The sequence below is a fragment of the Chelonia mydas genome, chromosome 11 (assembly GCF_015237465.2).
Source record: "Chelonia mydas isolate rCheMyd1 chromosome 11, rCheMyd1.pri.v2, whole genome shotgun sequence".
NCBI classification, from domain to species: Eukaryota; Metazoa; Chordata; order Testudines; family Cheloniidae; genus Chelonia; species Chelonia mydas.
Genome location: NC_051251.2, coordinates 9770394 through 9785672, shown reverse-complemented (window position 1 = coordinate 9785672; position 15279 = coordinate 9770394). Strand labels below are relative to the sequence as shown.

Genomic DNA, 15279 nt, shown 5'->3' with positions numbered 1-15279 from the left:
ATTAATCACACAATTTTAAAGTAGCAGGCTGAATTTGTATTAAAAACTCCTCAGGCCGGACTTCAGGATGAAAAGCGGTGACATTAACAAACATCAGGCAAGAGACAGAATTACCAGATGGACACGAAGTCAAAGAACAGCTTTTATTGGTCAGGATAACAAAGAAACTTGTTTCTCCCTATGACTTTTTTAAAACAAGCTTTAACAGCTAACTGCAAAACTTTTACAAACTAAAAGATTCACTGGAATTTCAACAACTGCTTGTAATTTTGCTTGTTTATATTCAACAAGTGGTATTTTTATCCTTTGGAAACAGTCCTTGTCCTAGAAAAATTACATTTAAAGAAGAAAAACTAGGACATTACACAAAATGGTAAAAAAAGGTAATGTTAAATTCAAATGCATTCCTTTAGGAATGTGTGATGTGTGAATTTGCATGTTGACATAATGAAAAAACAGGTTGTTTGGGTATAAAAATCTCATATGCAAACTAGACCAGAAGTTATTTTTTCCCTTTTATTAAGATACAAACATTTTTACTATATGAACTAACTACCTGGGAATTAAAAAAAAAAAAAAAAAAAGCCACAGAATGTTTGGCCTATTCAGGCACTAAGTACTCAGAACCCAAAAGATGCCTGCACTTTATGAGGTGTTCCTTAGCATGTATGTGCTAGGAAGTCTGGATGGTCAGAAAAGCAATCACGTAGAGTGCTCAAAATAAAACGATTCACTTTAAAATTCAACATCGTTTACTCACAGTAACGAACAATGCCAACAAGCGAAAGCAGACATTTCTGAGAAACAGCCGGCTGTCTTTCTGGTAACAAAAATCTTGTCATTTAAAAAATAATATTGAGATGCCTGGACACGATATGCCAAAGTTATATGGAAAAGACTGATTCCCAGTGATATGTCTACATGAGCTGCTTCACCTAATTTTGCAGTTTAGCGTTTTTGATATCCTGTCACCAGTAAATAAGATCAGGGCAATAAACTGCTATATAAATCTTTGCTGCTCAAGTTACTAAAGTGGGTGAAAATTACAAAAAAAAAAATTATCAATGAAGATCAGTGTTTTTTTAAGAAAGGAACTGAATAGCTACAGACTGTCTCTCAAAACGCCATGTCATATTTGCAGTAAGCTGCATCCCACGCCCACACCATTGAGGATGTGTGGGCACAGAAAGCTGAAGCACGTCACTGCCAGAACAATACAGCAGTGGAGCTGGAGTGACTCCACAGAACTAATGGGGATTTCAGCTGCAGGAAGTTCTTGACAGCTGTTGCTATGGTACACAGAACAGTGATGTGTGTTTATGACAGAGTAACTCCACTGGAAACAGGAAGCCTGCTGCCCTTCCCTAGACATGATTTTACAAAACGTTTTGCGTTCTAACACCCATACTACACATTTGGTAAGAAAATAGAGAGCACTTTTCAGCTTGTGGTTCTTCTAAACTACAGCAGGAGGGCTTTGCTAACACACCTCCCTCATTGGCAATCTGAGGTAATCCATGATGCTGCTAGAACAGCAGCTTCTATTTCTCTCCCCCAGCATCACTCGCTGCCTCCTTACTGAGTCCTCGGATTGACAAGTCATAAACCACTTCCTCAATTTTCTTGACGTCGTACTTCAAGCCGTCGTAGCGTTTCCTCAAGGAGTCATTTTTCAGATTGAGGAGACGGAAGCCAGAATCCAGCTCATTAATGAAGGTGGAGATGCGAAGAGGACGAGAATAGTCACCTGCTGTGACACTGTTCACTGCCAGCCTAGACTGCGGGGAAACAAGTCAGATGGTGTGGAAGAAGGTTGACTACACATGCAACTGCCAAGTCAGATCTCTCAAGATCCTTCTGAGGACAGAGGTCACCTACCTCAATCTGTTTCTACAGCCAAACATGCTTTTCCTGTCAGTTTACTGTATGAAAAAGCCTCAGCATATGGTAATCAGACTAGTTATACTCATCATATAGAATGGTTTCTTGTTTAATGAGAATCCTTGTTTTCAATCAAGGCACTGTTTTAAATCTGGACAGGATTAAATTGAAGTAGACACTTAGTTCTTCCCTTTCTGAGGTTCAGTCCTAGTTGCTATGGTAGCATTTCATAGTGGTTGGAAAGGCTAGTTAACTAAGAGTTCAACACCAGGGCATTATGCAATATAACTTCTACTCTTCCCAAATGTAGGGTCTGGAAAACAAGCTACTGGCCATTCATTTTTGGTTGGTTTCAGACCAGCTATCAATTTGTGTAAATATCTTTTACTTACCAACTCACTGGCAAGAGTCAGAATCCCAGAGAGGTAGTCTTCAATGTCCAGGTGAAAACCTCTCTCTCGATCAGCCTCAACTAAGGTGAAAAACAGAGTTGCAATCTGAATCAATATCATACCTGAACACAAGCAGCAAGTTAGAAATGTTTTTATTTCAAGTCAGCTACAGAAGACATTTCAAACATAAGAAATCCAGTGGCAATATAGAACTCAGTTGTTTCCCCATATAGAACGTAATTACTGCTCCTCTTCAGCCTTTTGACTTGGTTCCCATGTTGGTTTAACATCGCACATGTTCTCTACCTACGAGACAATACCTTACACTTGAACCAACAGGATCACAGAAGTACAACAGTTTTCTGTTTAAAACTTTTAGTCCGCCTGAATTTTTTTAAAAACATCCTCTGCTCTGTGCAGAGTTATAGCTCCAAAACATTAACTACGCCAACTTCTTATTTAACATTTAAAACAAAAGTAGTGGGGGGAAAAAAACAGACACAGCAAAGTCATCATCCTAGGCAAATTTAATTTCACATGGTTTTGTCAAGTATCCTTAGGAGTAAACAATTACTTTCCTAAACTACGACATTAAGCGAAAAAGTCTTTATTTTTTCCAGATTAAATTTTTTGTAGTCTGGTTTGCATCTTTATAAAGATACATTTCTGCTGGTGTTTAATCTGTTCATTCCATAGGAAATTAAATCTAACTCTGCAAATCACTAAATTTAAGAACTTCACAACTTTATCCAGTTTAATTAACATTAACTTACTTCCAAGTATTTCTGTAACAGCTTCTCGCGTCACTAATGTTTCTGTCTCTAAGTAGACAACAAATGCTGCCAGAAACACCAAGCGCTGCAGCACAAACCTCCAGTGTTCGTGAAATCTACATTGAAACACACAATCAGCTGAAAAAATTCATTCAACACATTTTTACAACTTGCTTTAGTAAGGACTGAAAGTATTAAATATTTAGTCTACCTTATACTAGGTGTGCTGCATATTTACTTTCTGCCCTGCACTTCAGTTGGACACACTGCCAAGACTGACAGAACTGAAGTTTCACAGCTTCCCATCCAAAAGTTATATTTTGGTACAAACAATGGCTTCCTTAACAATGAAAAGACTTCCACCCCACAAATATGGGTTTTACTGTGTCACTCTGAGCTTGTGGGCTTGGCAATCTGAACAACTCAAGGTGCTCAGTGCGGGATGATCAACAGACGTGTACGAAATGCCAGGTAACCTATCGGAGGGTTCACCTCCTCTCTCCAATTCTTTGTAATGGCTAACCTCATGTGAGCTGGCAATGGATTTAACTGACAAGATTCCTGCTCTCTGAAGTACTCTTGTCAGAAGTCCTCTACTGGCAGGGAAAGCAAACAAGGGCCAAAGAGGACTGCCTCATTTTGGAATAATTCCCAATATCAGATGTACGTTTCATGACGGATTTGGGGCTTAGTTCTGTTGCATTTCTGAAAACTAACAACTAACTGAAGTGAATGGAGGTGTGAGTGCTCAACACCTCTGAAAAATCAGGCCCTTAATTAGAGCTACTCAAAACAAAGCCAAATTATTTTTGTTAGGAAGTCTTCAAAAAAACAGAGAATGAAAATTTTCAACAAACAATTCTAGTAACCGGGGGGAATGTTTTTTGAAAGTTGAACAATTTTACCAAAAAGTTTGACCAAAGAGCCATTTTTGATTCATGAAAAGAGTGTCAACCAATGCTACCCATAATTTGTAGGGTAGAAAAAAGTGTTGGGGCCTACACACCTTCACAGTATCCTTTTAACTTAAAGTGTGTAATAACCATTTAGAATATCAAAACCTTGTCATCTTACACACCTGTAGTACTGATCAGCTGGAAACTTGGTCTTCAGAGATGCTAGCTGTGTTTTGACTGCACCAAAGTGTTCTCGGGCCTTGAGACACTTCTTTGGTACTGAAAAAAAGAAACAGTGCAACATTTAGGAAGCATCTAGACTAAATTTTGCAAAAGAATCCTGTGACTGTACGTAGCACTATCTAATCTTCTCCAAACAGCACACTCATGTTTACACATCAGTGCAACGAACAGGCTAAGTGACTTCAACAAGGTCACACCAGGAGTCAGTGGCAAAGCAATTAAGAGAACCCAGGAGGTCTGGCTCTCAGACCTGAACTCCAACCACTAGTCCACAGTTCCAAGTTACATGAAAATAGTCACTCCATAATTATTTAGGAATCACTGGTCATCAATAAGGCTCAGTCACATCACAGAGCCAGATCAGCAATAGCATGCATATGAACTGACTATTCAACGATGGGAGATACTCTTCTTTCTGTTCCAAATCCAATAACTCACTACTCGATAAAAAGAAATATTATTACAATGGATAATAGCTGGGGTTGGATCTATGTTTTCCAGCAGCCCTTTCTGTTTTATATACATTTGAATGAATTATGTTTCAAACCATCATTACCTATACGATTGTGAGTGGTAATCAGCGGGATTTTAAGCCCCTACTTAGAAAAGTAAGGTTTCAGGCTCATTTATATACTAACCCCACTGCCACCTAGAGTTTGTAGATATGAAGTACACCTTAACAGAAAACCATACAGCAATGTTTTGTTTTGTTACAACCAATGTAACAGTCTTATTTCAGCTTTTCTTATACATACAGAATTATACATGTGCATAAGAATTTGTAGACAGATTGAAGACACTGGTTCAGATTTTCAAATGCTTCTTGGGGCCAGAGCCACAAAACTCCCACTGAAGTTAATGGTTAAAATCCCTTCTTCACCTTTGAAAAACCTCAATCTATATGCTTTCAAATTGTTCAAATCCAAGTCTTTTGTATGCCACCCTTTCTATGGCTGCCCAAAGTTCAGAAGTCCAGTACTCTATGTGCAGGCATGTTGAATTCTGAGGAGTTTTAAGTCACGACAGAGACCTGAAAATGCTGTGGCTTCTTACAGCACCTGAGAGAGACAGGGATGTATTATGCCCACTTTCCAATGAGAAAAGAGGCACAGACAGCTTTAAGGCCACCAACCAGCCGTGCAGCAGAGCTGAGAGGTGAATCCAATTCTCCAAAGTCCCAGGCTAATGCCTGAGCTACTAGGCCAAGCTCACCCGGTATGAATAGCTATGGTATGGCAGTACCCGTACTTGGAGTGCAACTGAAGTTCTTTGGCCATAGCAGTCCCACAGCACATGCAGTACCATGCCTGCCAGAGCACAAGAGCATCAGTGCCTTTTACCTCAGCTCTATAAATTCTGGTGAGAGACCAATGCAGGGAGAACAGCATTTATTCCTGGATGAGATCTCATTGTTTGTGAGTATACATTTATGGGGAATGTGTCAGCCTTTAGGTTGATATCCACCACAGCAGGCCCTCAAGTGCTCTGGAATACACTCAGTTCACCAAGTTATGATCAATGCATAAGTCAATTTCCCTTAAAAACCAATAGTTTTTAAACCTATAGGGGCAGTTCTATGGCCCATAAGTAGGTGAGTCACAGAGTTGCCTCTTATTGACTTTGGGGACTCCTGAGGTTTGGAACCCTGACATTTGGGGAGGAAACATCCAAACAAGGTTTCCTATTTTACACATACCATTAACTAAACAAAAAATAAATTACAAGAAAGTGGGTAATATCAAATCAGTTATGAGGCTGATTAAATCATATCAAATAAACCAATAATTCCTTATAAAGTCTACATAATAAAAAAATCGGGGAAGACAGCAGTCTTGTTTAGCTATCAGTCCCCCAAATAAAAGGACATCATCAGTCTCTGTGCTAATCAATATATTTAGGTTCCAGCCAAACAGCTGATACAAGGAGGGTCAAATCACTGCCAGGTTGAAGCTAATGTTGAGACTACAGCTCTGATATCAATTAAGGTAATCTGCACAAATAAATTGGTGGTTAGATGATAGCCAATTTATTCTTACCCACCAAAACAGGGGTTACAAGGAAGCAGTCCAATGCAATTCAAGATGACACAGCTTGTTGTATTTAATGTTCAAACAGCATCTTGGGGGAAGATATGATCTTTCATGATTCATAGATTATAAACCCAGAATGAACCATTTTGATCATCTAGTCAGACCTCCTGTATAACACAGGCCATAGGACTTTCCTGAATTAATTCCTGTTCAAACTAGAGCAGATCTTTTACAAAAAGACATCCAATCTTGATTTTAAAATGTACGCTGATGGAGAGTCCAACACACCCCTTGTCAAGTTGTTAGCCACCCTTGCTGTTAAAGCTTTGCCTCTTATTTCTAGTCTGAGTATGTGGAGCTTCAATGTCCAGCTACTGGATCTTGTTATATGTTTGACTACTAGACTGAAGAGCCCTCCATCACCAAATTTTTGTTCCCCATGTAAGTACTCAGATTAAGGGGTCACTGGATCACAATCTTCTTACATAAGATAAACACATTGAGCTCCACTATAAGACGACTTGTTTTCCAATCCTTTAATCATTCTCATAGCTCTTCTCTGAACTCTCTCAAATGTATCAATATCCTTCTAGAACTGTAGACACCAGAACTGGACACAGTATTCTAGAAGCAGAAGCACCAGTGCCAAATATAGGCTATAACCTCTCTATTCGTACTAGACATTCCTATTTATGCATCCAAGGATGACATTAGCCCTTCGGCCACAGCATCACACTGGGAGCTCACGTTCAGCTGATGATCCACCATGACCGCAAAATTGTCACTGCTTTCCAGGATGGAATCCCACATCTGTAGAAATGGCCTGTGTTTTGTTCCTAGATGAATGCCTTTACATTTGGCTATACTGAAATGCCTGTTTGCTACTGCCCAGTTCATCAAGCAATTCAGTGACCTTTATGAGTGACCTGTCCACTCATTAATTTACCACTCTCCCAATGTCTGGGTCATCAACAAACTTTCAGTAATAATTTTATATTTTCTTCCAGGTCATTGACAAAAATTTTAAATAGTCTAGTGACAAGAACCAATCTGTGAGACCCCATTAGAAACACACTAGCTCAATGATGACTGTCTGTTTGACTCTTATCATTTAGCCAGTATTTATTCCATTTAATATGTGCCATGTTGATTTTGTATCATTCCAGTCTCTTAATCAAAATGTCATGCAATACCAAATTAAATGCTTTACAGAAGTCTATGTATATTGCATCAACACTATTACTTCTATCAGCCAAGCTTGTAATCACATCAAAAGAAATATCAAGTTAGTTTGATAGGTTCTGTTTTCCATAAACCCATGTTGATTGGCATTAATATTAACCTTCTTTAATTCTTTATTAATCAAGTCCATATAAGCTGTCCCATTATTTTGCCCAGGATTGATGTCAGACTGACAGCCCTGTAATTATCTGTACAACTCCTAACCCAGAAAATATATGCTTAGACAGCAAGGTTGTTTAACCTAGGGCTGTTTTAAATACTACAAGGAACTATTCTACAGGCACTGTTCTCTACTAATTTCACAAATACATTCTGTGGGTTCTAGTCCTCCTGCCCCCACCTCTCTGCAGGATTTAAGAAGTGCAAGAATGCTGAGATAGAGGTGTCCCTCTATCAATAAAGGCTGGGAAACAAAACCAAAAAGAATTATTTATAGAGCGTGGTTGTCGCAACCCTTGTGGTTTACTCAGCTTCAGTACATGGTTGAAAAGATTAGCCGATGGTCTTATTGTTCCAGTATTTAATATCAACGGGCTTTTTGGATGGGTAGAGGCTACCTGTATGTAATTGTCACGTTACTGCATTTAGTAGCCTGCCAGGAGGGTGGAGGAAGCACAGGCCTCCTTCTCAGGCATTATGCATTGCATGGCCAGAGGCAAGCCATCAGTCCCAGCATCAACCCTGACAGGCAAACAAGCCAGAAGCAAGGCTTCTTCCTCTCATTCCGTTTTGATAGTGGTCTGGCTGGTTCCTCCTGCTTGGAAATCCTCTCAAGAGCTTCCTGATGAATCAGAATGGGGCCCTCCTCTTATTGTGGTCACTGGATCACCAAATTGGGTCCAATTAGGTCACTTCTATGCAAATGAAAAGCTGCTGCATTCCAGTAACTTCAGGCTGGGAAAGTCACAGATTCAAAGGCCAGAAGGGACCACTATAATCTTCTAGTCCAGTGGTTCTCAACCAGGGGTACACGTACCTCTGGGGGCATACGTGCCAACTCTGTGGGTGCTCCAGGGCTGGAGCAACCACTGAAAAAAAAGTTAGTGGGTGCTTAGCACCCACCGGTGGCCAACTCCCTCCCGTATCCCCCAGCGTCTCCTGTTCACTGGCGGCCCCGGGGATCAACTCCTCCCTCTCCCTCCCAGCACCTCCTGCCCGCTGTGATTAGCTGTCCCGGGTTTTTCTTTTCTTTGCTGTGTAGGCATACCCTTAGTCTCCTCTCATAAAGTAGGTTCTCCATTCGTCTGATCATCCTAGTAGCACTTCTCTGCATTTGTTCCAGTCTGAATTCATCTCTTTCTTAAACACGGAAGACCAGAACTGCATACACTATTCCAGATGAGGTCTCACCAGTGCTTTGTATAATGGTAATAATATTCCCCTGTCTCTACTGGAAAATTCATGGATCCAAATATATACCTGGTCAGTCAGCAGGTCCGTAGTAGTTTGGAGACATTTGAGGTCATAGGTTAGCTCACAAGCATTATCTCAACCATCCTAAAATCCCTGACTCAAAATAAAAAGCAAAAAGTTGGACCTGAAATCATAGGAAAGCACATATCACATTCGCTTATGTAAGGAAGTGAAACAGCAAGTAGGTGAACTTACCTCATGTAAGACAGTAAGGGCCAAAGTGTATCTAATGGATCACGTAATGGATCATGTCTAGTATGCACAAGCAAAACATAAGCATTATAATGTTGACCTAATTTATGTAATTGATAAAACCTTTGAATAACGCTTCTGGGAAGGAGGAAGAGTAAACAGAGCCTTCTTGTCTTACTAAATATCCTGTTCAGTTTTTGGAATATCCCTGACTTGCGTAAAGGACAAAAAGGAGGCCTGCCAAATGTGATCAAGAAAAACAAAGGAAGTTCATGTCTCAAATAAAATTAATAGCTTTGATTTAAGCCTCTGTTTACATACAGTTTTTGTTTATGTACATGCAGCCAATCCACTGACCTGTCACCCCCAATTGGTCACTGGGGTGTGGCATTCTGTACCTATGCTGAAATAAACCTGTTCCTTGAATTTGAACTAGGAATTAGCGGTGGTTTTGTCTACTACAGCACGTACTGGTTGTCTGCTTTGCTAGGTTTGTACGGTAACCTGGGGCCTGGCTGGTGATCCTGAAATATCAGCCATGCTCAGAAAGAGGAACAGTTTGTGTTTTACAGATAGATGTTTGTAACGTCCCCTTCATATTTTAGTGCTCAGCTTTGAGCAGCTTTTTTTTTTTTTTTTTTTTTTGGGGGGGGGGGGGGGGAGAGGCACTCAAGGCTAGACAAACTCTGTCAGAGTCAAGTCTTTTCCTCTTTTTTTTATTTTTTTAAGTCACAATTTGGAGGTTCAGTTCTTATATGCCGGCATATCTGCGTCACATGTTGGTCTATCAGCCCAGGGTTACAGTGGGCAGGGTATGAGGGTCTGCATGTGCCAGCTCTGGGGCCTAATTCACAATCCAGAAAATGAAAGTATAGCTAGATAATACATCTTGAATCTGAAAAGGTTAATGTTTTCCTCCCTGGGGACCCCTCTAGTACAATGGGCCAAAAAGTGGACGACAGTGGGAAGCCTAGAGGGTTGGGGAAGGGAAGGAGGAGAATGGTGTTGCTTGAGAGTGGATGGCAGCTTTTCTACTTCATATGGCTATGGGAGTCCCATACCTAGGTAGTGGCTGCATTTCCCATAGCACAAACTCCCAGACATCAGCAGCATTAGAGTGCCCACATGGATCTGGAGAAGGACAGAGAAGGAGAGAGAGATCCCATAAGGAGACTGAGACCTTACACCATAAGCGTATTGCCCAGCTGTAAACCAGTATCTCTCAACCAGGTAGTTGTGAAAGCAGACACTGAGGGGGATCATCATAAGGCGTTGAAAATTTTACAATTTAAACCAAAGAAAAAATTTCCACAGTTGCTTCATGTTGGTCAAAATCTTCCAAGTTTGTGAGATCAAATGTAGCAGCTGTATTAAACAATTCTCTTATGTTTATTATAAACATAAAAGGGTTGAAGATTTTTTACTTCAAATAAAGGAGTGCGCACGTAAAAAGGTAGAAGCACTGCTGTCAATCAAGGTCCATGGCCATCAAATTAAGCTGCCCATGAATTCTCAGAACAGCACCCCCTACAATCATAAAGCTATCTTTTGCCTTTACAGGAGAGAACAGGGGACAAGGAGTCTAGGTCATGTAACTTCATTACCAAGAAAACTTGGTCCTTCAGCAGCTATAAACGGGGAGGAATAAAGGGAAAAGAGAATCAAATGGTGAAGTAAGTCTCCTAGACTAAGGCCAGGTCTATACCTAAAACTTAGGTTGACCTAGCTAAATTGCTCCTGTGAAAAATTTTACACCCTGAGCACTGCAGGTAGGTCAACTTAACCCCCAGCATGGCTGTGTCTAGACCAACAGAAGGATTCTTCCATCGATCTAGCTTATGCTTCTTGGAGAAAGGGATTACTTAACATTGATGGAAATACCCTTTCTGTTGCTGTAAAGCAAGCCTACGCTATGGCGGCACAGCTGCAGCACCACGGCTGTGCTGCTGTAGGGTAGGCGTACCTTAAGAGGAAACGGGGTAGAGAACAAAGCAGGGGAAGTCTACACAGGTGGAGCGAGGAGGAGAATGAGGGATAGAGCATGGAGAGTCACTAGCCCTCTGACATATCATGGCAAAGTATTTGTTCCAAGCCACCCTGCCTCATGTTATTAAGTCCTGCACCAAATCCAAAACTTTTGGTTCAGTTAGAGCAGATTTCTGCACTTCAAGCTGGAAGGTATGGCTATTAGCCAGGATGGGCAGAGATGGTGTCCCTAGCCTCTGTTTGCCAGAAGCTGGGAATGGGCGACAGGGGATGGATCACTTGACGATTACCCGTTCTGTTCATTCCCTTGGGGGCACCTGGCACTGGCCACTGTCAGAAGACAGGATACTTGGTTAGAAGGACCTTTGGTCTGACCCTGTATGGCCCCGTCTTAGGCCTGGTTTACACGGGGGGTGGGAGGTGGGGCAGAAATCAATCTAAGTTACGCAACTTCAGCTATGTGAATGACGTAGCTAAAGTCGACGTAGTTAGATCGACTTACCGTGGTGTCTTCACCGCGGCGAGTCGACTGCTGCCGCTCCCCCGTCGACTCTGCCTGTGCCTCTCACAGAGCTGGAGTACAGGAGTCAACGGGAGAGTGCTCGGGGGTCCATTTATCGTGTCTAGACTAGATACGATAAATCGATCCCCGCTGGATTGATCACTCCCCGCCAATCCCCTGGGTAGTGAAGACGTACCCTTATATTCTTAAGGGATAATAAGGCAGAAGGGACCTGCAAGGTCTAAAGGGGAGTGCTTGTGTTGCCCATGGCCAGAGGACTTGGGGAGCTTACCCACAAGAAGAACATGCTTCCTTATGCTAAGGGCAGGTGGAAGCGAAGTGCCCCATAACCCCTGGGAAGTGTGACAGTAGGTCTCAGATTCCATTCTCAGCAACAGAGGTAGGGGAATTCAGTTTTCCTCAGGTTCCCCCCCAGCAGCTTTTGCTTTGTTTCAGATGTGGAGGGTCTTGCTGAAAAGAAATTGCTCAACTAACAACAGACAGGTTGAGAGTATAGCCAAGGAGAGTTGGCGTGTTTCACAAAAGATTGTATGTAAGTGTTTGATAGCTGTCAAGGTTCCTCCCCCACTCTGAACTCTAGGGTACAGATGTGGGGACCTGCATGAAAACCTCCTAAGCTTACTTTTACCAGCTTAGGTTAAAACTTCCCCAAGGTACAAATTATAATTTTATCTTTTGTCCTTGGAATAATCACTACCACCACCAAACTCTAACTGGGTTTACTGGGAAACGTAGTTTGGACACGTCTTTCCCCCCAAAATCCTCCCAACCCTTGCACCCCACTTCCTGGGAAAGGTTTGGTAAAAATCCTCACCAATTTGCATGGGTGACCACAGACCCAAACCCTTGGATCTGAGAACAATGAAAAAGCATTCAGTTTTCTTACAAAAAGACTTTTAATAGAAATAGCAGTAAATAGGAGTAAAGGAATCACCCCTGTAAAATCAGGATGGTAGGTACCTTACAGGGTAATTAGATTCAAAACATAGAGAATCCCTCTAGGCAAAACCTTAAGTTACAAAAAAGACACAGACAGAAATAGTCATTCTATTCAGCACAATTCTTTTCTCAGCCATTCAAAGAAATCATAATCTAACGCATACCTAGCTAGATTACTTACTAAAAGTTCTAAGACTCCATTCCTGTTCTATCCCCAGCAAAGCAGCATACTGACAGAGAGACACAGACCCTTTGTTTCTCTCCCTCCTCCCAGCTTTTGAAAGTACCTTGTCTCCTCATTGGTCATTTTGGTCAGATGCCAGCGAGGTTACCTTTAGCTTCTTAACCCTTTACAGGTGAGAGGATTTTTCCTCTGGCCAGGAGGGATTTTAAAGGGGTTTACCCTTCCCTTTATATTTATGACAATAGCATCCCTTCTTTCCCTGACCCTGTGTATCCCTAGAACGTAAACGCTTTGAGGCAGACGCAGTCTTCCCGCTGTGACAACACTGCCCTGTGCATTATCACCACCAAAGACAAGTGACTTACTGTCCTGAAATCCAGCTCCCTGGTGAACCCCCTGCAGCAGCGTTAAGATCTCCCGAGCCGTCTGTTCCAGGGTCTGAACCACTTTCCTGATCTCCTGCAAGCCGACGGCAACACGTCACGACATGAGATGTAAAAAGAGACTCCCGCCCAGAGCCCCCCAGGCCCGCCCCGGAGCCCTGATCCCTGTAACCACGTGCGACGGTGGCCCGCCCCTCACCCGCTCCGGCCCATCCCCCACCCCACCCCACCACCCAGCCCCGCCCCCGCCCCGGTAACGCCGCGCCGGCCGGGCCCCGACCTCTCGGATGTCCTGGTCGGCGGTGAGGACCCCCTGCAGGGTGATGAACATCTCGCTGACCGACATGGTGCGCTGCCAGGCCGGGCACGCAGGGAGCCGCCGCCCCGGGCTAGGACGCTCCCAGCGCTGCCTCCCGCTCCCAGCCGGGGCCGCAACCGCTGCTCAGGGCCCTTCCAACGCTCAGGGCGCAGGCTCCACAGGCGCGCGCGGCAGAGGCTCCGGGGTCCTTCCACAGCCGCGGCGCAGAGCTGCTGCCCTTCCGAGTGCCGGGCTCGCTACCATCGCCTCGAAAGCCTTCCGCGCTGCCGCCGCCGCCCAGCAGGCTTCTACATACCGCGCCGCGACCCCTTCTGCTCAGCGAGGGCTTCCACAGCCCGAGCACCAGGTGCCCTAATCGCTGCCTGGGCCGCCGCCGCCCCGGGGTCCTTCCACGCTCTCCAGCAGCCCTTCGCGGCCGAAAAGCGCGCAGCCGGCTGCCCGTGTAGGGGTCTTTCCACACTCCTGGCGCAGAGCTGACTAATCCACTCCCTGACACACACAGACCCCGAGGGAAACGATAGTTGGCTGCAGAGCGAGTACAGCCTGCCGGGGGCCGCTTGAGCCATTTCGGACAGGCAGTGGGGTAGCCCCCCCCGCCCCGGGCCAGCGTGCGCAGGCGCAGTGCGCTCCTCTCTGCCCGTTCCCTGTTTCTTAACTATGGGGGTGTCTCCGGCTCCGTCCCTGGCGGCGGCCGCGCTCTCCCCGCAGGGCCCCCAGCGATCACTGGAGAAGCGGGGCCCGGGGGGCGGCTGCAGGGAGGGGCGCTGTTTGCTCTGGCCCCTGCCCCGTTGGGTTCCCCGGCTCTGCGGGACAGACTGGGATCACCGACCGTGGCCTCGACGGGCTGACAGCTTCCCCCCCCCCCCCCCGCCGCTCTGGGGCGGGCAAAGCTCGGCCGCGGGGTGGGGGGTCTGACCCCCCCCCCAGCATCCTCAAAGAAGGGGGGGGGGCTGTTTGTGTTGTCGGCCGGCTTCCCGTCCCGTGACAAGCAGCGGGAGAGCCGCCCAGTCGGGTGACTTGACAGCAAGTGTGTAAAATCTCCATCTCGGGCTGTTCTCCCCCAGCAGAAGCGTTTCATTTCCCCGCCGCCCCATGCAGGACCCACGTTGTCTTTAATCAGCCCCCAGCGTTTCATTCCGAAACCCCCTTGCCCCAACACTTCGTGCACGCACCCCCTTTTTTTGGAAGCTTGTGGGATGTGTCTTCACCATCTCCCCTATGGTGGGAGGGGGGAGCAATAGCTCTTCACCCACTCCTCCGGCTTTGGGGAAGACAGTAGCTCACGGGGTCTCTCTTCACCCCCACTCCAAAGCTTCAGGGGACAGCAGCTCACAGAGACTATTCATGCTTGGGGAGGACAGCTGTTCATTTCTTAACTCCCCTCACTTGGTTTGGGGGCCTGGGACACAAAAATCAATGGGGGTGGCTTACAAGTCTCTCACCCCCTCTATCAGATTGATTGGAGGCAGCAGCCTCACTGGATCTCTCTTCACCCCCCACTAGGCTGGGCAGGGGCAGAAAGAGCATGCGGTCTCTCTTCATTTCTTTCCACTCACAGTTGGGAGGGCAGCAGTTTATGGGTACTCTACATATCCACTCAGAATTTAGGGAACAGCACAGGACCTGCTCACATATATTCTATCAAAACTGAAACAACCTAAATCACTATTATACTGAACAAATTATTAATTATTATTTATATTACCATAGCACCTAGGAGCTCTAGTCATGGACCAGGACCACATTGTATCAGGTGTTGTACAAACAGAACAAAAAGATAGTCTATGCCAAAGGAGCTTACAACTTCAAGACAAGAGCTGGATACAGACAGAAGAGAGAATACAAGTAAATTGGATGATACTAGTCAGGGCGGCCTGACTGTT

At 44.5% G+C, this 15279-nt stretch overlaps 1 protein-coding gene across 2 annotated transcripts; it reads right to left on the bottom strand.

Annotated features, from left to right (window-relative positions):
• Nucleotides 1-129: 129 nt before the first annotated feature.
• Nucleotides 130-13991, bottom strand: TSN (translin). Of its 2 annotated transcripts, none has more exons than XM_037912142.2 (6): nt 13358-13991; nt 13060-13153; nt 4125-4221; nt 3047-3162; nt 2274-2353; nt 130-1778 (listed from the first exon to the last, which is right to left on the bottom strand). In XM_037912142.2, the coding sequence occupies exons 1-6, from the start codon at nt 13421-13423 to the stop codon at nt 1542-1544; spliced, it is 690 nt and encodes a 229-aa protein (XP_037768070.1). In that variant the 5' UTR covers nt 13424-13991; the 3' UTR covers nt 130-1541. The 2 variants fall into 2 exon arrangements, with proteins under 2 accessions (XP_037768070.1, XP_037768071.1); XM_037912143.2 differs by lacking the exon at nt 13358-13991 and adding an exon at nt 10124-10193 and having other exon boundaries at nt 13060-13145.
• Between the last annotated feature and the right edge of the window lie 1288 nt (nt 13992-15279).